Source organism: Pristiophorus japonicus, chromosome 25 (assembly GCF_044704955.1).
Source record: "Pristiophorus japonicus isolate sPriJap1 chromosome 25, sPriJap1.hap1, whole genome shotgun sequence".
Lineage (NCBI taxonomy): Eukaryota > Metazoa > Chordata > Chondrichthyes > Pristiophoridae > Pristiophorus > Pristiophorus japonicus.
Genome location: NC_092001.1, coordinates 19,408,048 through 19,433,485, shown reverse-complemented (window position 1 = coordinate 19,433,485; position 25,438 = coordinate 19,408,048). Strand labels below are relative to the sequence as shown.

The following is a 25,438-nucleotide window of genomic DNA, read 5'->3' as shown; positions in this document are numbered from 1 at the left end:
TAAGAACATAAGAATTAGGAGCAGGAGTAAGCCATACAGCTCCTCGAGCCTGCTCCGCCATTCAATAAGATCATGACTGATCATCGACCTCAACTCCCCTTTCCTGCACTATCCCCACATACTTTGATTCTCCAAATCTTCACAGTCCAAAAATCTTTGTACCTCAGCCTTGAATATAAACACTCCATTGGGATTGAGTGATGAACTTCATCTTCTTCTCTGTCTTAAATGGCCGACTCCTTGTCCTGAAACTATGCCCCCTAGTTCTAGACACTCCAGCCAGGGGAAACATCCTCTCAGCATCTACCCTGTCAATTCCCTTCAGGATCTTGTATCTTTCAATGAGAGCATCCCTCATTCTTCAAAACTGCAGGCAGCTTAGGCCCATTCTCCAAAACCTCTCAGTATAAGACAACTCTCTCATTCCAGGCATCAATCTAGTGAACCTCCGTTGCACCACGACAAAGGCAAGTATATCGCTCCTTAAGATAAGGAGACCCAAACTCCATGACCTTTTAGTGCGGATCCACAGATCCCTGAAGGTAGCAGGACAGGTAAATAAGGTGTTTAAAAAAGGCATATGGAATACATGCTTTTATTAGTCGTGGCATGGAATATAAGAGCTGCGAGGTTATGCATTAACTCTATAAAACACTATTTGGGCCAGAGCAAGAGTACTGCTTTCAGTTCTGGTCACCACATTAAAGGAAAGATGTAAGTGCACTCGAGAGGGTACAGAGGAGATAAACGAGGATGTTGCCAGGACTGGAGAGTTTGAGCTATGAGGAAAGTTTGGATAGGCTGGAGTTGTTTTCTTTGGAACAGAGGAGGCTGAGCGGAGATTTAATTGGGGTGTACAAGGTTAAAAAGGGCCTAGATAGAGTTAAGAGGAAGGAGCAATTTGCATGAGCAGAGTGGTCAGTTACCAGAGAGAATAGACGTAAAGTAATTGGTAAAACGATTAGAGGGGAAGGAGGGGTAATCCTTTGGATCCAGAGGGTGGTAGGTGTCTGGAACTAACTGACTGAAATAGAGGTACAGGCATAAACCCTCATCACATTCAAAAAGTACCTGAATATGCACTTGAGATGCCGTTACCTACAGGGCTGGAAAGTGCGATTAGGCATGATGGCTGTTTTGGACCAGCACAGACATGATGGGCACAATGGCTTCCCTCTGTGTCGTAAACCTCTAGGATTCTATCACAACCTTTTATCACTTTAAACAAATCCATTAAATAATCCTCTAACCTTCTCAGTTCAATCCCAGTTTCTTACATCCATGTATAACTGAAATACCCCATTCCTGGAAGAATTCTAGTATAACGTTCTGCACCATCGTCAAGGCCTTGACATACATCCCAAAGACTGGATTGAAATGAATTCAATCTCTATTGTTCCTTCAGAATAATTCGAAGGATGAATGCTCTCTTAAAATTGGACTGAGCAGTCATCTGAGTATTAGTAATTATTGATTGATGACGACGATAAAACTAGTTCGAACAATGCAGACGGTGACTGAACTGCTCAGCAGCAGCAGCCACTGCATTATTCCTGCTTCAATAAGATCACTTTCGCCACCTGCTGAAAATAAACATCAACTGCAGGCATCAGATTTTTTTTTAACATGATTATTTAATTTCACACTCAATGCCTTGCAATTTCACGGTGACATTCAACCAGAGGAGTTTCTCAGAGCAAAACCACAAGAGGGCCAAGAGATCAGGAGGGTTTAATGGATAAAGGACACAATTAGTGTTACCAATTCTGAGGACATTTTCATGGGGAGGTGTAAAGTTATATAAGAACATAAGAATTAGGAGCAGGAGTAGGCCATACGAACCCTCGAACATGCTTCCGCCATTCAATATGATCATGGTTGATCATCGACCTCAACGCCACTTTTCTGCATTATACCCATATCTCTTGATTCTCCGACAGCCCAAAAATCTATCGATCTCAGCCTTGAATATATTCAACGATGCCGCGTCCACAGTCCTTTAGATTGAGAATTTCAAAGGTTCACAACTCTCTCGGTGATGAACTTCATCATCTTCTCTGTTTTAAATAGCCGACCCCTTAACCTGAAACTATACCCTCTATTTCCAGACTCTCCAGCCAGGGGAAACAACCTCTCAGCATCTACACTATTAAACATCTTCAACATCTTGCATCTTTCAATGACAGCATCTCTCATTCTTCTAAACTGCAGAGCGCACAGGCCCAGTCAACGCAATCGATCACGATAAGAGAGTTCTCTCATCCCAGTAATCAATCAAGTGAACCTCCGTTTTATCACTACCAAGGTAAGTATACCCCCCTTAGATAAGGAGACCCAAACTGCGCCAGTACTCCAGGCAAATGCATGGCAGATGAAGTATAATGTGGATAAATGTGAGGGTATCCACTTTCGTGGTAAAAACAGAGAGACAGACTATTATCTGAATGGTGACGGTTTCGGAAAAGGGGAGGTGCATCGAGACCTGGGTGTCATGGTACATCAGTCATTGAAGGTTGGCATGCAGGTACAGAAGGCAGTTAAGAAAGCACATGGCATGTTGGCCTTCATAGTGAGGGGATTTGAGCACAGTGACATGGAGGTGTTGCTACAGTTGTACAGGGCGTTGGTGAGACCACACCTGGAATATTGGGTACAGTTTTGCTCTCCGAACTTGAGGAAGGACATTCTTACTCTTGACAGAGTGCAGCGAAGATTCATGGGACTGATTCCAGGGATGGCGGGATGGATATATCAAGAAAGACTTTATCAACTGGGCTTGTATTCACTAGAGTTCAGAAGAATGAGAGGGAATCTCATAGAAACGTTTACAATTCTGACTGGTTTCGACAGGTTAGATGCAGGTAGAATGTTCCCAATGTTGGGGAAGTCGAGAACCAGGGGTTAAAATCTAAGGATAAGGGGTAAGCCATTTAGGACCGAGATGCGGAGGAACTTGTTCACCCAGAGAGTGGTGAACCTGTGGAATTCTCTACCACAGAAAGTTGTTGAGGCCAATTCAGTAAATATATTCAAAAAGGAGTTAGATGTAGTCCGTATTACTGGATGGACGAACGGGTATGGCGAGAAAGCAGGATAGCGGTACTGAAGTTGCAAGTTCAGCCATGAACTCATTGAATGGTGGTGCAGGCTCGAAGTGGCGAATGGTCTACTCCAGCACCTATTTTCTATATTTCCATGTTTATTTGATCGTGGAGTGCAGATCCATAGATCCTTGAAGGTAGCAGTACAGGTAAGTAAGGTGGTTAAAAGGCATATGGAACACATGCCTTTATTGGTCGTGGCATAGAACATAAGAGTAGCAAGGTTATGCATTAACTCTATAAAACACTAGCTGGGCCACAGCGAGAGTACTGCGTTCAGTTCTGGTCATCACATTACAGGAAAGATGTGATTGCACTAGCGAGGTTACAGATGTGATACACAAGGATGTTGCCAGGACTGAAGACGTTTTGCTATGAGGGAAGATTGGATAGGCCGGAGTTGTTTTCTTTGTAACAGAGGAGGCTATGGGGAGGTTTAATTGACATGTACAATTTAGAAGGGGCCGAGATAGAGTGGATAAGAAGGAGCAATTTCCCTCAGCAGAATTGTCAACAACCAGAGAGAATAGATGTAAACTAATTGGTGAAAGGATTAGAGGGAATCGAACAGCAACCCTTTTCATCCAGGGGTGTTGGGTGTCTGGAACTCACTGCCTGAAAGGGAGGTACAGGCAGACACACTCATTTCATTGAAAAAGTAACCTGGATATGTACTTGAGGTGCCTTAACGTACAGAGCTATGGACCAAGAGCTGGAAAGTGCGATTAGTCCGGTTGGCTGTTTTGAGGCTAGCACAGGCACGATGGGCACAATGGCCTCCCCCTGTGTCGTAAACCGCTGTGATTCTATCACAATCTTTCATCATTTTAATTACCTCTATAAAATCATCCATAAACCTTTATACTTAAACTCAGTTTCTCTCATCTCTGTATAACTGAAATACACTAATTCCTGGTAGAATTCTAATAAATCTCTTCTGCACATTCTTCAAGGCCTTGACATACTTCCCAAAGTCTGGATTGAAATTACTTCATTCTCTATTGTTCCATCAGATTAATTTTAAGGATGCATGCTCTCTTAGAATTGGATTGAGCAGTAATCTGAGTATTCCAAATTATTCATTGTTGACGACGGTTTAATTTCTTCTAACAATGCAGACGTGGACTTATCTGCTCAGCAATAGCAGCCTCTGCATGATTCCTGATTCAATAAGGTCACTGTCACCACCTGCTGATCATAAACATCTACTGCAGGCGCCAGAGTTTTTTTGAACATGATTATATAATTCCAACACTCTACACCTTGCATTTTCCCAGTGACGTTCAACCAGAGGAGTATCTCAGAGCAAACCACAAAAGGGCCAAGAGATCAGGAGGAGTTAATGGAGAAAGGACACAATTAGTGTTATCAATTCTGAGCAGGTTTTCATGGGAAGGTGTGAAGTTATATAAGAACAAAACTATTGGAGCAGGAGTAAGCCATACAGCCCCTCGAGTCTACTCCGCCATTCAATAAGATCAAGGCTGATCATCGGCATCAACTCCCCTTTCCTGAATTATCTCCATACCCCTTGATTCTCATACAGTCCAAAAATATATCTATCTCAGCCTTGAATATAATCAACGACTCAGCCTCCACAGTACCTTGGATTGAGAATTTCAAAGATTAACAACGCTCTCGAAGAAGAACTTCGTCCTTTTGTCTCTGTCTTAATTGGCCGACCCCTTATCCTGAAACTATGCACTCAAGTTCTAGAATCTCCAGCCAGGGTAACCACCTAACAGCATCCACCGTTTCAATCCGTTTCAGAATATTGTATCTTTCATTGAGAGCATCACTCATTCTTCTAAACTGCAGAGAGCATAGGCACATTCGACACAATTTCTGACCATAAGACAGCTCGGTCATCCCAGGAATCATGTTATGTGAACCTCCGTTGCACCACCACCAAGGCAAGTGCATCCCTCCTTAAGATAAGGAGACCCAAACTGCCCCAGTACTCCAGGAACTTGGAGTGCAAGTCCACGGATCCCTGAAAGTAGCAGGACAGGTAGATATGATGGTTAAAAAAGGCGTACACAATACGTGCCTTTATTGGTCGTGGCTTAGAATATAGGAGCAGCAAGGTTATGCTTTAAATTTATAAAACACTCGTTAGGCCACAGCGAGAGTACTGCGTGCAGATCTTGTCATCAGATTACAGGAAAGATGTGATTGCAATCAAGTGGGTACAGAGGAAATAGACGAGGATGTTGCAAGGAATAGAGAATTTTAGCCGTGAGGAAAGGTTGGATAGGCTGGAGTTGTTTTCTTTGGAACAGAGGAGATTTAATAGATGTGTACAAGATTATAAGGGGCCGAGATAGAGTTGATAGGAAGGAGCTATTTCCGTGAGCAGAGTGATCAATAAACAGGGAGAATAGATGTAAAGGAATTGGTAGAGGATTTGAGGGGATCGAGGAGAAATCCTTTTCATTCAGAGGATGGTGGGGGTCTGGAACTCACTGCCTGAAAGGAAGGTACAGGCAGAATCTCACATCTCATTGAAAAAGTACCTGGATATGCCGGACATCTGCTTTTCGGCTAACACAGACATGATGGGCACAATGGCTTCCCTCTGTGTCGTAAACCTCGATGAGTCTATCACAACTTTTCATCATTTTAATCACCTCTATTAAATCATCCTGTAACCTTTTCTGCTCAATCCCAGTTTCTCTCGTCTCTGTATAACTGAAATATCTCATTCCTGGTAGAATTCTAATAAATCTCCTCTGCACCATTTTAAAGGCATTGACATACTTGCCAAAGTCTGGATTGAAGTAAATTCAATCTCTATTGTTCCTTCAGATTACTTATAAGGATGCATGCTCACTTAAAATTGGATTGAGCAGTAATCTGAGTATTACTAATTATTGATTGATAACGACGGTATAATTTGTTCTAACAGTGCAGAAGGTGACTTATGTGCTCAGCAACAACAGTTTCCGAATCATTCCTGTTTCAATAAGATCACTGTCGCCACCTGCTGATCATAGTCATCCACTGCAGGTGCCATATTTTTTTCAAAATGATTATTTAATTCCACACTCAACATCTTGCATTTTTAACCGAGTGACGTTCACCCAGAGGAGGTTCTCAGAGCAAACCACAAGAGGGCCAAGATATCAGTAGGAGTTAATGGAGAAAGGACACAATGAGTATTATCAATTCTGATGAGGTTTTCATGGGAAGGTGTGAAGTTATATAAGAACATAAGAAGTAGGAGCAGGTGTAAGCCATACAGCCCCTCGAGCCTGCTCCGCCATTCAATACGATTAAGTCTGATCATTGGCATCAACTCCCCTTTCCTGCATTATCTCCATATCCCTTGATTCTCCTACAGTCTAAAAATCTATCTATCTTAGCCTTGAAGATATTAAACGACTCAGCCTCCACAGTTCTTTGGATTGAGACTTTCAAAGTTTCACAACGCTCAATGATGAAATTCATCCTCTTCTCTGTCTTAAATGGCCGACGCCTTATCCTCAACTACACCCTCTCGTTCTTGATTTTCCAGCCAGGGTAAACAACCTCTCAGCAACTACCGTGTCAATCCATTTCAGAATCTTGTATCTTTCAATGAGAGCATCTCTCATTCTTCTAAACTGCAGAGAGCATAGGCACATTCGACACAATTTCGCACCATAAGACAGCTCTCTCATCCCTGGTATCAATTTAGTGAACCTCCGATGCACCACCGCCAAGGCAAGTGTGTCCCTCCTTCAGATAAACAGACCCAAACTGCCCCAGTACTCCAGGACCTTGGAGTGCAAGTCCACAGATCCCTGAAGTTAACAGGACAGGTAGATAAAGTGGTTAAAAAAGGCGTACACAATACGTCCCTTTATTGGTTGTGGCATGGAAGATAGGAGCAGCGAGATTATGCTTTAAATCTGTAAAACACTAGTTAGGCCACAGCGAGAGTACTGCGTGCAGATCTGGTAATCATATTACAGGAAAGATGTGATTGCAATCAAGAGGGTACAGAGGAGATAGACGAGGATGTTGCCAGGATTGGACAATTGTAGCCATGAGGAAAGGTTGGATAGGCTAGAGTTGTTTTCATTGGAACAGAGGAGATTTAATAGACATGTACAAGATTATAAGGGGCCTCGATAGAGTTGATAGGAAGGAACTATTTCCGTGAGCAGAGTGATCAATAACCAGGGGGAATAGATGTAAAGGAATTGGCAGAAGGATTCGAGGGGATCGAGGAGAAACCCTTTTCATCCAGAGGATGGTGGGGGTCTGGAACTCACTGCCTGAAAGGAAGGTACAGGCAGAATCTCCCATCTCATTGAAAAGGTACCTGGATATACACCGAGGTACCGTAACCTGCAGGGCACTGGACCAACAGCTGGAAAGTGCGATTAGGCCGGACAGCTGCTTTTTGGCTACCACAGACACGATGGGCACAATGGTTTCCCTATCTGTCGTAAACCTCGATGATTCTATCAAAACTTTTCATCATTTTAAGCACCTCTATTAAATCATCCTGTAACCTTTTCTGCTCAATCCCAGTTTCTCTCGTCTCTGTATAACTGAAATATCTCATTCCTGGTAGAATTCTTGTAAATCTCTTCTGCACCATCTCCAAGGCCTTGACATACTTCCCAAAGTCTGGATTGAAGTTAATTCAATCTCTATTGTTCCGTCAGATTAATTCTAATGATGCATGCTCACTTAAAATTGGGATTGAGCAGTAATCTGAGTATTACTAATTATTGGTTGGTAACGACGCTATAACTTGTTCTAACAGTGCAGACGGTGACTGATCTGCTCAGCAACATCAGCCTCTGCATGATTTCTGTTTCAGGGGCCAGAGTTTTTTTCAAAATGATGATTTAATTCCACACTCAACACCTTGCATTTTCCCAGTGACGTTAACCCAGAGGAGGTTCTCAGAGCAAACCACAAAAATGCCAAGAAAACAGCAGGAGTTAATGGAGAAAGGACACAATGAGTGTTATCAATTTTGATGAGGTTTTCATGGGAACAGGACCAGGATGGCAGAGTGGTTACGATGTTGGACTTCAGATGCAATGGGTTTATACCCACCTAGATTCGGACCCCCCCTCCTGGTAACCCTTTAATTTAACACAGATGTCCTCCCATCCTGCTCCGTGATACCCGATTTTCGTCTGTTGAATTTGCATTTTTCTGTAACACTGTGACACTCTGAACCGATAACGAAATGAAATTGTGAAATCTATCTGTGTCTCTCAGTCTCTGCCTCTCTCTCTCTTTAATGAGCTGTGTATGTGTTCGTGTGTTTGTATGTTTCCGTCTTGCTCTCTCTGAGTCTGCCGCTCTCTGACTCACGCCGTCTGTCCCTGTTTCTCTGTTTGTCTCTGTCTCTCAATTTGTCTCTTTCTCACGGTGTCCAGTTCAGTTCGAATGGGATTCTCTCAGTCTCACTGTCTGACTGGCTCTATCTTTCCCAACATCTCTGTCTGTCAATGTCTTTGTCTGTTCGTAACCTGATGAGTATTTCCATCAGTTTCTGTTTTTGTCTCTATCTCTCTCTCTCTATCTGTCTTTCTCTCCATCTGGCTCCCTCTTTGTCTCTCTCTTTATCCCTGTCTTTCTTTCTGTAATTCCATCTCTATTTGACTCCCTCCCTTTATGGACCACGCACACACATCGCTGCAGATGTATGTGTTTGAGTCTTTGTCTCACTCAGTCTGACCCTCCCTCTTAGTCTCAAAGTTTCTGCCTCTCTTTGTTTCTATCTCGATTCTGTCTTTCCCTGTTTCTCTGTTTGTCGCTTTCTCTCAATCTGTCTGTCTCTTTCTCAGACTGTCCAGTTCTGTTCCAATGGGATTCTATCAGTTTCTCTTTTTGACTGTCTCTCTCTTTCCCATCATCTCTATCTGACTATGTCGCTGCCTGTCTGTCTCTCTTTGCCTGTGTCTGTTAGTTCATGTCTCTAACCTGCTGAGTAAATCTCTCTCTGTCTGTCTCTCTCTCTCTCTCTCTTTATCTGTCTCTTTCTCTCCATCTGTCTCTCTCCTTGTCACTATCTTTAGCATTGGCTTTCTTCACTCTTTCCCTCACCCTATTGACAGAACACACAAACATCTCTGTACGTTTGTGTGTTACAGTTTTTTCGCACTCAGTCTGCATCTCCTTCTCAGTTTCACATTTTCTGTCTCTCATTGTCTCTATCTCGCTGTCTGTCTCTCCCGTTTGTCTGTTTCTCTTTGTCTATCAATGTTTATGTCTCGTTCGCCCTTGTCCACTCGACTAGTAATAACCTCAAAAAATTCCATAGAATTTGTCAAACATGATTTCCTTTTCCTAATCCATGCTGACTTGGACCGATCCTGTCATTGCTTTCCAAATGCGCTGCAAATATATCTTTAATAATTGATTCCAAAATTTTCCCTCCTACCAATGACAGGCTAACCGGTCTATATTTAGCTATTTTATTTCTCCCTCCTTTTTTAAAAAGTGGGGTTACATTAGCTACCCTCCAGTCCATAAAAACTGATGCAGAGTCTAGAATGTTGGAAAATGACCACCAATGCATCCACTATTTCCAGGGCCACTTGCGAAGGACTCTGGGATGCAGACTATCAGGCCCTGGTGAGGTATCGGCCTTCGAACCCATCAATTCCACGTACAAAATGTCGTCACTAAAAAGAATTTCCTTCAGTTCCTGCTTCTCGCTAGACCCTCGGACCCCTAGTATTTTTGGAAGGTTATTTGTGTCTTCGTATTGAAGCCAGAAAAAAATATTTGTTCACTTGATCTACCATTTCTTTGTCCCCCATTATAAATTACTCTGATTCTGAATGCAAGGGATCTACATTTGTCTTCAGTAATATTTGTCTCTTCACATATCGATAGAAGCCTTTGCAGTCAGTTTTTATGTTCCCTGCAAGATTACACTCATATTCTGTTTTCCCCCTTCCTATTTAAACCCTTTGTCCTCCTCTAAATTTCTCCCAGTCCTCAGGTTTGCTGCTTTTTCTGGCCAATTTATATGCCGCTTCCATGGATTTAACACCTCCCTAAATTCCCTTCTTAGCCACAGTTGAGCCACCTTCGCCAGTTTATTTTTACACCAGACAGGATTGTACAATTGTTCAAGTTCATCCATGTGACCTTTAAATGTCTGCCATTGCCTATCGACCATCAACCCTTAGAAACATAGAAACATAGAAAATAGGTGCAGGAGCAGGCCATTCGGCCGTTCGAGCTTGCACCGCGATTCAATAAGTTCATGGCTGAACATGCAACTTCATTACCCCATTACTGCTTTCTCGCCAGACCCCTTGATCCCCCTAGCAGTAAGGACTACATCTAAATTATTTTTCAATATATTTAGTGAATTGCCCTCAACAACTTTCTGTGGTAGAAAATTCCACAGGTTCACCACTCTCTGAGTGAAGAAGTTTCTCCTCAACTCGGTCCTAATTGACTTAACCCTTATTCTTAGACGGTGACCTCTGGTTCAGGACTTCCCCAACATTGCGAACATTCTTCCTGCATCTAACCTGTCTAAACCCGTCAGAATTTTAAACGTTCTTCTCAGATCCCCTCTCATTCTTCTGAACTCCAGTGAATACAAGCCCAGTTGATCCAGTCTTTCTAGACATGTCAGTTCCGCCATCCCGGGAATCAGTCTGGTGAACCTTCGCTGCACTCCCTCAATAGCAAGAATGTTCTTCCTCAGGTTAGGTGTACGAAACTGTACACAATATTCCAGGTGTGGCCTCACAAAGGCCCTGTACAACTGTAGTAACACCTCCCTGTAGCTAAACTTAAATCCATTCGCTATGAAAGACAACATGCCCTTAGCTTTCTTAACCGCCTGCTGTACTTGCATGCCAACCTTCAATGACTGATGTACCATGACACCTAGGTTGATTTCCCTTTTCCTAATGTGTCACCATTCACATAATAGTCTGTCTCTCTGTTTTTACAACCAAAGTGGATAACCTCACATTTATCCACATTATACTTCATCTGCCATGCATTTGCCCACTCACCTAACCTATCCAAGTCACTCTTCTGCCTCATTGCTTCCTCCTCGCAGCTCACACTGCCACCCAACTTAGTGTCATCCTCAAATTTGGAGATACTACATTTAATCCCCTTGTCTAAATCATTAATATGCAATGTAAACAGCTGGGGCCCCAGCATAGAACCTTGCGGTATCCGACTAGTCACTGCCTGCCATTCTGAAAAGTACACATTTACTCCGACTCCTTTCTTCCTGTCTGCCAACCAGTTCACAATCCACGTCAGCGCACTACCCCCAATCACATGTGCTTTAAATTTGCACTTTAATCTCTTGTGTGGGACCTTGTCGAAAGCCTTCTGAAAGTCCAAATACACCGTATCAACGGTTTCTCCCTTGTACACTGTACTGGAAACATCCTAAAAAACTTCAGAAGATTTGTCAAGCATGATTTCGCTTTCACAAATCCATGCTGACTTGGACCTATCATGTCACCTCTTTCCAAGTGCACTGCTATGACATCCTTAATAATTTATTCCATCATTTTACCCACTACTGAGGTCAGGTTGACCGGTCTATAATTTCCTGTTTTCTCTATCCCTCCTTTTTTAAAAAGTGGGGTTACATTGGCTACCCTCCACTTATTGAAACTGATCCAGAGTCAATGGAATGTTGGAAAATGACTGTCAATGCATCCGCTATTTCTAAGGCCACCTCCTTAAGTACTCTGGGATGCAGACCATCAGGCCCTGGGGATTTATCGGCCTTCAAACCCATCAATTTCTCCAACACAATTTCCCTACTAATAAGGATTTCCCTCAGTTCCTCTTTCTTACTCGACCCTCTGACCCCTTTTATATCCGGAAGGTTGTTTGTGTCCTCCTTAATGATCACCGAACCAAAGTACTTGTTCAATTGGTCTGCCATTACTTTGTTTCCCGTTATGACTTCCCCTGATTCTGACTGCAATGAAACTACTTTTATCTTTAATAACCTTTCTCTCTTTACAGATCTATAGAATCTTTTGCAGTCCGCCTTAATGTTCCCTGCAAGCTTCCTCTCGTACTCTATTTTCCCTGCCCTAATCAAACCCTTTGTCCTCCTCTGCTGAGTTGTAAATTTCTCCCAGTCCCCGGGTTCGCTGCTATTTCTGGCCAATTTGTCTTTACTAACCTTTTTCTCTTTACATACCTATCGAAGTCTTAAGTATCATTCGCCAGTCTATCATAGCCAATTCACATCTCATACGATCGAAGTTACCTTTCTTTATGTTCAGGAAGATAGTTTATGAATTAAATGTTTCACTCTCCATCTTAAAAAATAATTATACCATATTATGCACAGTCTTCCCAAAGAGGCCTCGCACAACAAGGTTGCTAATCAATCCTCTTTCATTACACAACACCCAGTCTAGGATGGCCAGCTCTCTAGTTGGTTCCTTGACATGTTGGTCTAGAAAATCATCCCTTATACGCTCCAGTAAATCCTTCTCAACGTATTGCTACCAGTTTGGTTAGCCCAATCTATATGTAGGTTAAAGTCACCAATGATAACTGATGTACCTTTATTGCACGCTTCCCTAATTTGCTGTTTGATGCCATCCCCAATCTCACTACTACTGTTGTTGGTCTGTACACATCTCCCACGAGCATATTCTGCCCGTTGGTTTTCCGCAGGTCTACGCATATAGATTCCACATCATTCAAGCTATTGTCCGGCGGGACACGGGCCGGGGGGTGGGGTGGGTAGAGCGGGAGACTGGGGCGGCAGGGCGGGGGGGGCGTAGGGATAAAGTGGGACACTAGTATATCGCCTATTGACAGAAATTAGAAGTTAGAACTAAGAAGCTAATTTTACATGTATTTAATTAATGATTAAACTTTATGTTTGTAACTCCCTTTGTATGAATTGGATTTATGTAAATCTCGCTTATAAATGACACAAAATGGTCAAAGGCTGAGAAGCAAAGCATCATGGTAAATTGAGCCATTATTCAGTTAACTTTTTTTCTAACTGCTGATAGATCTTCATAAAAACTAGAATGATCAAGGCTAAAATTATTAATCAATAAGATATGAGGCATGCACCATTCATGGTCATTTTGTAAAGCCAAGCTCAATATAATTCTGTGTGACATGCACTGTATAATTGTTCTCAGAGAAGTGATTCCTGCCACAGGGAGAGGAGATAAGAGATAACACAGAAGGTCAAAAGCAGTCGATTCAAATGATGTATTGTGAGGCTGAAACAGCTGCAGGTTCTCCCAGCATTTGAATGGGGGGAAAAGGAACAAAGTTAGCAGCTCCTCCACTAAGGGGCATTGCGAACCAAGTCAAGAAAAGATGAAAGAATTCTCACATGAGAAAGGAGATCAGGGGAGTCGGCATCACGATTTCTTGAGAGGGTGCTTTCGGGATTCAGGCTGTGACTATCATTAGTTAAACATTACTTTTTGTAACAGAACATAAAGTACTTGATAAATCTCTGATGTCGTTGCTCAATATACCTGTATTACAGCATTTTTTATAATCTGAACGAGAGACTCCTAGTCTGAATTAAATATAAATCCTGAGAATAGTTGAATTGCTATAATTAGCAAAGCGGCAAAAAGCTGTTCGGTAGTTAAAAACTACAACATGGGGAGTGGACCAGCACACAGGATTCGGGGGGCGGGAGCGTGACATGGGGATGAGTGGAGAGCGGGAGACGGGGGGTGAGTGGAGAGCGGGAGATGGGGGGGTGAGTGAGGGACATGGGGGGAGAGGGCTGGAGCCGGGGAGGAGAGAGCGGGAAATGGGGATCTAAGGGGGAGACGGTGAGACAGAGCGAGAGAAGGGAGGGCAGAGTGGGAGACGGAGGTGGAGAGAGCGGGAGACGGGGGAAGAGAGCAGGAGACGTGGATAGAGAGCAGGAGATGTTGGAGAGAGAGTAGGACACGGGGGAGAGAGAACAGGACATGCGGGGATAGAGAACAGGGCACAGGGGGGGAGAGTGCGCGACACGGGAGCGGGATAGAGCAGGAGACGGGGGGGATAGAGCGGGACATGGGGGAGAGAGATTGGGACGCGGGGGAGAGAGAGTGGGACATGGATGGAGAGAGCGAGACATGGGGGGGCGAGAGAGGGCGACTCGGGGGATAGTGAGCAGGACACGGGGGAGAGAGAGCAGGAGACGTGGGTAGAGAGTGGGAGATGATGGAGAGAGAGTAGGACATGGGGGAGAGAGAACAGGACACGGGGGGGGAGAGCGGGTGACAGGGTGGGAGAGCGGGGGACACGGTGGGGTGAGGAGAGCGCAGGACACGAGTGGGTCAGAGCACGCGACATGAGAGGGGGAGAGTGGGACACGGGGGGATAGAGCGGGACACGGGGGAGAGAGATTGGGACACGGGGGAGAGAGTGTGACACGGGGGGAGAGTGAGCAGGACACGGGGGAGATAGATTGGGACATGGGGGGAGAGAGAGCGGGACACGGGGGAGAGATCGTGACACAGGGGAGAGAGCAGGACACGGGGAAGAGAGAGCCATGTAAGGTCTCATTTTTAGAGTGGAAAGAAGTCTTCTTTGATTCCGAGGTACGGCCTATGATGATGACAGAGAGACACCAGCAGGGGGAGTGAGACAAAGCTGAAACTGATACTGTGATACACAAACACACCAGCAGAGGAAGTGAGATAAAGGTGAGACTGAGACTGTGATACAGTGACACACCAGCAGAGGGAGTGAAGTAAAGGTGAGACTGAGTACAGTGATACAGAGACACACCAGCAGAGGGAGTGAGTTAAAGGTAGGACTGATACTGTGATAGTGAGACACACCAGCAGAGGGAGTGAGATAAAGGTGAGACTGATACTGTATACAGAGACAGACCAGCAGCGAGAGTGAGATAAAGATGAGACTGATACTGTGATACAGAGACACACCAGCAGAGGGAGTGAGATAAAGGTGAGACTGATACTGTGATACAGAGACACACCTGCAGGGGGAGTGAGATAAAGGTGAGACTGATACTGTGATACAGAGACACACCAGCAGGCAGAGTGAGATAAAGGTGAGACTGATACTGTTATACAGAGACACACCAGCAGAGGGAGTGAGATAAAGGTGAGACTGATACTGTGATACAGAGACACACCAGCAAAGGGAGTGAGATAAAGGTGAGACTGATACTGTGATACAGAGACACACCAGCAGGGGGAGTGAGATAAAGGTGAAACTGACTACTATGATACAGAGACACACCAGCAGGGGGAGTGAGATAAAGGTGAGACTGAGTACTGTGATACAGAGACACACCAGCAGAGGGAGTGAGATAAAGGTGAGATTGATACTGTGATACTGAGACACACCAGCAGGTGGAGTGAGATAAAGGTGAGACAGATACTGTGATACAGAAACACACCAGCAGAGGGACTGAGATAAAGGTGAGACTGAGTACTGTGATACAGAGACACAACAGCCGAGGGAGTGAGATAAAGGTGAGACTGATACTGTGATACTGAGACACACAAGCAATGGAGTGAGATAAAGGTGAGACTGATACTGTGATACAGAGACACACCAGCAGAGGGAGTGAGATAAAGGTGAGACTGATACTGTATACAGAGATATACCAGCAGAGGGAGTGAGATAAAGGTGAGACTGATACTCTGATACAGAGACACACCAGCAGGGGAATGAGATAAAGGTGAGACTGAGTACTGTGATACAGAGACACACCAGCAGGGGGAGTGAGATACAGGTGAAACTGAGTACTGTGATACAGAGACACACCAGCAGAGGGAGTGAGATAAAGGTGAGACTGATACTGTATACAGAGACACACCAGCAGAGGGAGTGAGATAAAGGTGAGACTGAGTACTGTGATACAGAGACACACCAGCAGAGGGAGTGAGATAAACGTGAAACTGAGTACTGTGATACAGAGACACACCAGCAGGGGGAGTGAGATGAAGGTGAGACTGACTACTGTGATACAGAGACACACCAGCAGAGGGAGTGAGATAAAGTTGAGACTGAGTACTGTGATACAGAGACACACCAGCAGGGGGAGTGAGATAAAGGTTCGACTGAGACTGTGATACAGAGACACACCAGCAAGGGGAGCGAGATAAAGGTGAGACTGATACTGTGATACAGAGACACACCATCAGGGGGAGTGAGATAAAGGTGAGACTGAGACTGTGATAGAGAGACACACCAGCAGAGGGAGTGAGATAAAGGTGTGACAGATATTGTGACGTAGAGACATCCCAGCAAAGGGAGTGAAATAAAACTAAGACTGAGACTGTGGTACAGAGTTAAACCAGCATTGGGAGTGAGATAAACGTGAGACTGAGTACTGTGATACTGAGACACACCAGCAGGGGGAGTGAGATAAAGGTGAGACTGATATTGTGATACAGAGACACCCCAGCAGAGGGAGTGAGATAAAGGTGTGACAGATATTGTGACACAGAGACACACCAGCAGGGGGAGTGAGATACAGGTGAGACTGATACTGTGATACAGAGAAACGCCAGCAGAGGGTGTGAGATAAAGGTGAGACTGAGACTGTGATAGAGAGACACACCAGCAGAGGGAGTGAGATAAATCTAAGACTGAGACTGTGGTACAGAGTTAAACCAGCATTGGGAGTGAGATAAAGGTGAGACTGAGTACTGTGATACAGAGACACACCAGCAGTGGGAGTAAGATAAAGGTGAGACTGATACTGTGATACAGAGACACACCAGCAGGGGGAGTGATATAAAGGTGAGACTGAGTACTGTGATACAGAGACACACTAGCAGGGGGAGTGAGATAAAGGTGAGACTGATACTGTGATACAGATACACACCAGCATTGGGAGTGAGATAAAGGTGAGACTGATACTGTGATAGAGAGATACACCAGCATGGGAGTGAGATAAATCTAAGACTGAGATTGTGGTACAGAGTTAAACCAGCATTGGGAGTTAGATAAAGGTGAGACTGAGTATTGTGATACAGAGACACACCAGCAGGGAGAGTGAGATAAAGGTGAGTCTGATGCTGTGATACAGTGACACACCATCAGGGGCAGTGAGATAAAGATGAGACTGAGTACTGTAATACAGAGACACACCAGCAGGAGGAGTGAGATAAAGGATAGGCTGATGCTGTGATACTGAGACACACCAGCAAAGGGAGAGAGATAAAGGTGAGACTGATACTGTGATACAGAGACACACCAGCAGGGGGAGTGAGATAAAGGATATGCTGATGCTGTGATTTTGACACACCAGCAGAGGGAGTGAGATAAAGGTGAGACTGAGTACTTTGATATAGAGACACACCAGCAGGGGGAGTGAGATAAAGGTGAGACTGAGTACTGTGATATAGAGACACACCAGCAGAGGGAGTGAGATAAAGGTGAGACTGATACTGTGATACAGAGATACACCAGCAGGGGGAGTGAGATAAAGGTGAGACTGATACTGTGATACAGAGACACACCAGCAGGGGGAGTGAGATAAAGGTGAGACTGATACTGTGATACAGAGACATACCAGCAGAGGGAGTGAGATAAAGCTGAGACTGAGACTGTGATACAGAGACACACCAGCATGGGGAGTGAGATAAAGGTGAGACTGAGTACTGTGATACAGAGACACACCAGCAGGGGGAGTGAGATAAAGGTGAGACTGAGTACTGTGATATTGACACATCAGCAGGGGCAGTGAAGCATAGAATCATAGAAAATAGGTGCAGGAGTAAGTCATTCGGCCCTTGGAGCCTGCACTGCCATTCAATAAGATCATGGCTTATAATTCAACTCAGTACACGTTTACCGCTTTCTCTCCATACCCCTTGACGCCTTTAGCCGTAAGGGCCACATCTATCTACCTCTTGAATATGTCCAATGAACTGGCATCAATGACTCTCTGTGGCAGGGAATTCCACAGGTTAACAACTCTCTGAGTGAAAAAGTTTATCCTCATCTCGGTCCTAAATGGCCTACACCTTATCCGAAGACTGTGTCCCCTGGTTCTGGTCTTTCCCAACATCTGGGACATTCTTCCCGCATCTAAACTGTCCCGTCCTGTCAGAAACTTATACGTTTCGATGAGATGCCCTCTCATCCTTCTAGATTCCAGTGTATAAAGGCCCAGTTGATCCAGTCCCTCCTCATATGTCAGTCCAGCCATCCCGGGAATCAGTCTGGTGAACCTTCGCTGCACTCCTTCAATAGCAAGAACGTCCTTCCTCAGATGCGGGTGAGATGCAGGTTAGCCTGATAAGTCGATACGACCTGACAATGGCCTTTAACACTGTCAACCACGAGGCTCTATGCAGCTTCCTCCTCCATTTCGGATGCCCCCAAAAGTTCATCACTATCCTCCGCCTGCTCCATGACGACATGCAGGCTGCGAACCTTAACAACGGATCCATCACGGACACAATCCATGTCCGAAACAGGGCGAAACAGGACTGTGTCATCACCCCATCCCACTTCTCAATCTTGCTCGCTGCCATGCTCCACCTCACAGTGAACAAGCTCCCCGCTGGAGTGGAAATAAGCTAAAGAACCAGTGGAAACTGTTCAACCTTCGGCATCTCCAGACTAGATACAAGATCACCCCAACCTCTGTCGTCGAGCTACAGTACTCGGACGACACCTGCATCTGTGTACTTTCCGAGGCTGAACTCCAAGACATACTTGATGTATTCACTGAGGCTTACGAAAGAATGTGCTTTACACAAAACATCAGTAAGACAAAGGTCCTCCACTAGCCTTTCCTCGTCGCCCTACCCTGGTTCCCAGTCATCAAGATCGACAGTGCGCCCCTCGACAAAATGGACCAATGCCAGGGGGGGTGCTCGGATTCTGGGTTTTTTTTAATTCTCGGGATTCATGACCAGAATGTTTGGAGGAGTTCCCTTTCTGACTGCGGACCATCGAGCAGTGACTCCCCCAGAGACAGGGCATTTCGTGCATCCCCAATAGTTTGCAGTATGTTAGTGTCTGACCAGGGAGCGGGCAATGTGTGAAGTCCCTGTGGGGTGCAGTATGTTCAGTGTCTGACCCTGATCTGCCCCAGGGAGGGTGCAGTGTGTGATGCCCCTGTGCGGTGCAGTAAGTTCAGTGTCTGACCCTGATCTGCCCCAGGGAGGGGGCAGTGAGTGAGGTCCCTGTGGGGTGCAGTAAGTTCAGTGTCTGACCCTGATCTGCCCCAGGGAGGGGGCCGTGTGTGATATCCCTGGGGGATGCAGTAAGTTCAGTGTCTGACCCTGATCTGCCCCAGGGAGGGGGCAGTGTGTGTGGTCCTTGTGGGGTGCAGTAAGTTCAGTGTCTGACCCTGATCTGCCCCAGGGAGGGGGCAGTGTGTGATGTCCCTGTGGGTGCAGTAAGTTCAGTGTCTGACCCTAACCTGCCCTCATTCCTCCTGATCCAGGTGGCAGTCACGCTCCAATCAGTCTGAATTAATTGCATGGTCAGCGTCATCTACTGGACACCGGCGGTATTTCAAGGCACATCATGTCTCGCTCCATTGCAGAGAAATCCAAACCAAGCTGCAGATTCAATTCATTTTATTGTCAATTGTGTAACAAACTATAGCTCCATTTGTTGCAGCTTTCAATATTTGAATAAATCCTTTTGATGTTTAGTGTCGGCATTCACGGTAGAAGAAACTAAATACCTCCCAATAATAGATAATTTAGAGGCTTATGGGGAAGGGGGAACTTAAAACTATTGCTGACACTAAAGAAAAAGTACTCAGTAAAATAATGGGACTAAAGGTGGACACATTCCCTGGACCAAAGGTGGAGAAGTCCCCTTGACCTGATGGCCTGCATCCTAGGGTCTTAAAAGAGGTTGCAGAGATAGTGGATGCATCGGTTGAAATCTCCCCAAACTCCCTGGATTATGGAGACCTTCCAGCGGTTTGGAAAACCAAAAATGTAACACTCCTATTTCAAAAGGGAGAGAGTCAGAAATCGGGAAACTATAAACTATTAGCCCAGCATCTGTTGGTAGAAAAAAGCTGGAGTTCTTTATTAAGGAAACAGTAGCAGGACATTTGGCAAAGCATAATACAGTCAGGCAGAGTCAGCATGGTTTTAGGAAAGGAAAATCATGTTTGACAAATTTGCTGGATTTCTTTGAGGATGTAATGAGCAGTGTGGAAGGGGGAACCAGTGGAGGTGGTGTATTTGGATTTCCAGAAGGCTTTCAATAGGGTGCCATATAAAGGGTTACTGCTCAAGATTAAAGTTTACGGGTTTGAGGTTAATATATTAGCATGGATAGAGGGTGGGCGAACTAACAGAAGACAGATAAGTGGGTCATTTTGCATTTGGCAAATGGTGACTAGAGGTGTGTCGCAGGGATCGGCCTCAACTATTTACAATCTATATTAATGATTTGGATGAAGGGACTGAGTGTAATGTAGCCAGGTTTGCTGATGATACAAAGATGATGCGAAAGCAAATTGGAGGAGGACACAAACAATCTGCAAATAGATGTAGACAGGCTCAGTGAGTGGGTTAATATTTGGGAGATTGAGTATAACGTGCGAATGTGTGAGGTTATCCACTTTGGCAGGAAAAATAAAAATACAATTTATTATTTAAATGGAGAGCTATTACAAAATGCTGCAGTACAGAGGGACCTGGTTGTGCTTGTGTGTGAAACACAAAAAATTATTATGCATATACAGCAAGTAATTATGAAGCCAATCGAAATGTTGGCCTTTATTGAAAGGGGGATGGAGGATAAAAGCAGGGAAGTCCTGCTACAACTGTACAAGGTATTGGTGAGACCACACCTGGAGTACAACGTACAGTTTTGATCTCCTTACTTCAGGAGGGATATACTTGCATTGGAGACAGTTCAGAGAAGCTTCACTAGTTTGACTCCTGAGATGAAGGGGTTGATTTATGGGGATAGTTTGAGTAGGTTGGGCGTATACTCATTGGAGTTTAGAAGAATGAGAGGTGATCTTATTGAAATATATGATACTCAGGAGACTCGACAAGGTGGATACAGAGAGGATGTTTCCACTTGTAGGGAATCTAGAACTAGTGGGCATAGTTTAAGAATATGGGATTTAGAACTGAGATGAGGAGAGATTTCTACACTCAGAGGGTCGTAAATCGGTGGAATTCTCAGCCGAGAGAGCTGTGGGTCGCTGAATATATTTAAGGTGGGGATCGACAGATTTTTGAACGATAATGGAGTGAAGGGTTATGGGGAGTGGGCAGCGAAGTGATCTTATTAAATGGCACAGCAGGTTCGCGCAGCTAATGGCCTGCTCCTGCTCCTATTTCTTATATTTCTTAAAGAGTGAATTAGAGGTGCAATCACAATCAGCGTTATTTTTAATCTGAGCATTTTCCCGTTGATTAATTGGACAAATATCCAGAATATTAAACTCCAGCTCAGTTATAGGGGGAATCAATATCAGCAGAAAGAAAACCTAACTGTCAGAATGGACAGGATTCAGTCTCGGACATCAGCAGAATCCAAACCCTGCAGTCACTTGTGAACTCACTGGTGTGCCAGCAGGTGTGATTACAGAGTGAATCCCTTCCCACACTGAGAGCAGGTGAATAGTCACAACCCAGTGTGAACTCGCTGGTGTATCAGCAGGTTGAATAATGCTGTGAATCTCTTCCCACACTCAGAGCAAGTGAATGGCCTCTCTCCAGTGTGAACTCGCTGGTGTGTCTGCAGGTGGGATAACCGAGTGAATCCCTTCCCACACACGGAGCAGGTGAATGGCCTCTCCCCAGTGTGAACTCGCTGGTGTGTCAGCAGGTTGGCTGACTGAGTGAATCCCTTCCCACACACGGAGCAGGTGAATGGCCTCTCTCCAGTGTGAACTCGCTGGTGTATCAGCAGGTTGGATGACTGAGTGAATCCCTTCCCACACAGGGAGCAGGTGAACGGCCTCTCCCCACTGTGCACTTGCTGGTGTGCAACCAGATCGGTTGACTGAGTGAATCCCTTCCCACAGTCAGAGCAAGTGAGCGGCCTCTCACCATTGTGAACTAGCTGGTGCCTCAGCAGGGTGAATGACCGCGTGAATCCCTTCCCACACTCAGAGCAGGTGAATGGCCTCCCCCCAGTGTGAGCTCGCTGGTGTCTCAGCAGGATGCGTGAAGTAGTGAATGCCTTCCCGCACTTGGAGCAGATGAACGGCCTCTCCCCAGTGTGAACTCGCTGGTGCCTCAGCAGGGTGGATGAGGTCGTGAATCCCTTCCCACACTCAGAGCAAGTGAATGGCCTCTTCCCAGTGTGAGATCGCTGGTGTATCAGCAGGTGGGATGACTGAGTGCATGCCTTCCCACACTCGGAGCAGGTGAATGTCCTCTCCCTAGTGTGAACTCGCTGGTGTGTCAGCAGGTGGGATGACGGAATGAATCCCTTCCCACACTCAGAGCAGCTGAATGGCCTCTCCCCAGTGTGAGTGCCCGGATGAACTTCCAGCTCAGATGGGTCATTGAATCTCTTCCCATAGTCCCCACATTCCCATGTTTTCTCCATGGTGTGGGTGTCCTTGCGTCTCTCCAGGTGTGATGATTAGTTGAAGCCTCGTCCACACACAGAACACGTGTACGGTTTCTCCCCGCTGTCAATCGCGCGATATTTTTTCAGGCTGTGTAACTGCTTAAAGCTCTTTCTACACTCAGTGCACTGGAACTCTCACTCGGTTGTGTGTGTGCCTCGGTGCTTTTCCAGTCACACTGATGTTTGAAATCTGTTTCCACAGACAGAACAGACAAACATTTCACCTTCCACTTTCAAAGGCCAATGATATTCAGGCCCTGATGAATCGAGTAATTCCATCAGATCTTGACGTGATATTTGGTTTGAGTGTCCCGACGACAAATCCTGCCCTTCGAATAACCTGGAAAAGGAGTTTTGCACAAATAATTACAGCAAGTAAAGGACATTAATTCACAACCGACAAATTTAGATTGTATGGAACATTATTTCCTCTCTTGTTCCTCCAAAGCTGTAAATCCCCGTTCGATACAGTCTTCCCCAATCCCTGTCCTGAAATTGAAGCACATCGCACGCCTGAAGGCAGCTTGTCCTCCCTCCCAATTACCATCACCAACTCTGGCTGGGTTCAGTTCTACACTCACTGGTTCCCCTCCCCTGAATGTGCTGACTCTGGCTGGGTTCAGTTCTACACTCACTGGTTCCCCTCCCCTGAAGGTGCTGACTCTGGCTGGGTTCAGTTCTACAGTCACTGGTTCCCCTCCCCTGAATGTGCTGACTGTGGCTGGGTACAGTTCTACACTCACTGGTTCCCGTCCCCTGAATGTGCTGACTCTGGCTGGGTTCAGTTCTACACTCACTGGTTCCCCTCCCCTGAAGGTGCTGACTCTGGCTGGGTTCAGTTCTACACTCACTGGTTCCCCTCTCCTGAAGGTGCTGACTCTGGCTGTGTTCAGTTCTACACTCACTGGTTCCCCTCCCCTGAATGTGCTGACTCTGGCTGGGTACAGTTCTAAACTCACTGGTTCCGCTCCACTGAATGTGCTGACTCTGGCTATGTTCAGTTCTACATTCACTGGTTCCCCTCCCCTGAAGGTGCTGACTCTGGCTGGGTTCAGTTCTACACTCACTGGTTCCCCTCCCCTGAATTTGCTGACTCTGGCTGGGTACAGTTCTATACACACTGGTTCCCCTTCCCTGAATGTGCTCACTCTGGCTGGGTTCAGTTCTACACTCACTGGTTCCGCTCCCCTGAATGTGCTGACTCTGGCTGGGTACAGTTCCGGAGATGAGGGTTTGTCTTATGAGGATGGGTTGAGCCGATACATGTTGCGATTCAGAAGAATGAGATGCAATTTTATTGAAACATACGATAACGAAGGGGATCGATAAAGTGGACGCAGAGAGGATATTTCCACTCATAGGGAATCTAAAACCAGGGGGCATAGTCGCAGAATAAGGGGCCGACCGTTTAAAAACTGAGATGAGGAGGAATTTCTTCGCTCAGAAGGTTGTAAATCTGTGCAATTCTCTGCATCAGAGAGCTGTGGAGGCAGGGGACAAGGAATATATTTAAGGTGGTGTTGGACAGATGTTTGAGCGATAAGGGAGTGAAGGGTGACGGGGAGCGGGCGGCGAAGTGGAGCTGAGTCCATGATCAGATCAGCCCATGATCTTATTAAATGGCGGAGCGTGGCTCCAGGGGGCCAAATGGCCCGCTCCTGCTCTTCTTTCTTATGTTCTGGTGAGATAATAACCCTGGGGACTGTACATGGGGATTGTAAACCACGGAGAGAACAGCTCTGGGGCTTTCCTGTTACAATTGTCTGGGACGTAAGCCGTGAGGTGAGCCCTGAGCAGTGCCTTTAGGAGAGATGGTTGAGAAATCCGAGGTGTTGAGACAATAAAAAAACTCAGTTGTTGCTGTAGCCAGGCGGACCGGTGAGAAACAAGACCCTGACGCAACTCACTTCGCTCCTGCACCAAGATGGCCACGCATGCGCATTGTGGGTCAGCGAATAAAGATGGGGGAGGGCCCGACTTATCTTCCTGCACAAAGATGGCCGCCGTCTGCCCGGGGCCCGAGACCGGGAGAAAGCCCCGGAAGCTGCAGCCGCCGACATTGCGGTTATTATTCCGAACTTCCGGCGGGCACCGGTTGTTTACGAAGCCTCCCCGCTCACCCGCTGCTCCATTGCTCCGCTGCGAGCCGCTGAAAACGAGATATTTTCCGGAGCACACGTTCACTGCGTCCGCTCCGCCATTGCACGATGCCGCGCATGCCCCGAACACAGCTGGAACCCGCGCCTGCGCACCGGGCCCCCTGTAGTCTGGGCTGGTCACATTCTCTGTCGCCGCGAATGCTGGGTAAATATGCCGCCATGGCTAACCCTCCCCCCCCATTAGTGAATTGAAGGGATTTACTGTGATTGCATTGGGCACTGAACCATGTTCATTCTGGCAGTTAGACTATGATTCTGCTGGTCTTCATCACCCACCCCCCAGCCCCATACCTGAGCTGGAGATTAATGCTCTGTATAAATAGTGAATACACCAGCGTGTTTCAAACTAGGTGTGTCGAATAATTGATTTATCCATAATCATCACCGGCATAGGTAGTCCCTGGAACTCGAGGAAGACTTGCTTCCACTCCGAAACCAAGTTTTTTGGTGGTTGAACAGTCCAACCTGAGAGGCACAGACCCTGTCACGGGTGGGACAGATATTCCTCGGGGAAAGTTGGACGTGGCACTGATTTACCACACGCTCCTTCCGCTGCCTGCGGCTGACCTCTTCAAGCTTGCAGCATTGAGATTTGAACAGCTCAATGCCCTCCTGGATGCACTTTCTCCACCTAGGGTGGTCTTTGGCCAAGGTCTCCACAGCGTTAGTGGTAAT

At 45.9% G+C, this 25,438-nt stretch overlaps 1 protein-coding gene across 1 annotated transcript; it reads right to left on the bottom strand.

Annotated features, from left to right (window-relative positions):
• Window positions 1–21,640: 21,640 nt before the first annotated feature.
• LOC139238078 (zinc finger protein ZFP2-like) lies at window positions 21,641–24,798 on the bottom strand. Its single transcript, XM_070867439.1, has 2 exons — window positions 24,512–24,798; window positions 21,641–22,944 (listed from the first exon to the last, which is right to left on the bottom strand). The coding sequence occupies exon 2, from the start codon at window positions 22,578–22,580 to the stop codon at window positions 21,648–21,650; it is 933 nt and encodes a 310-aa protein (XP_070723540.1). The 5' UTR covers window positions 22,581–22,944; window positions 24,512–24,798; the 3' UTR covers window positions 21,641–21,647.
• Between the last annotated feature and the right edge of the window lie 640 nt (window positions 24,799–25,438).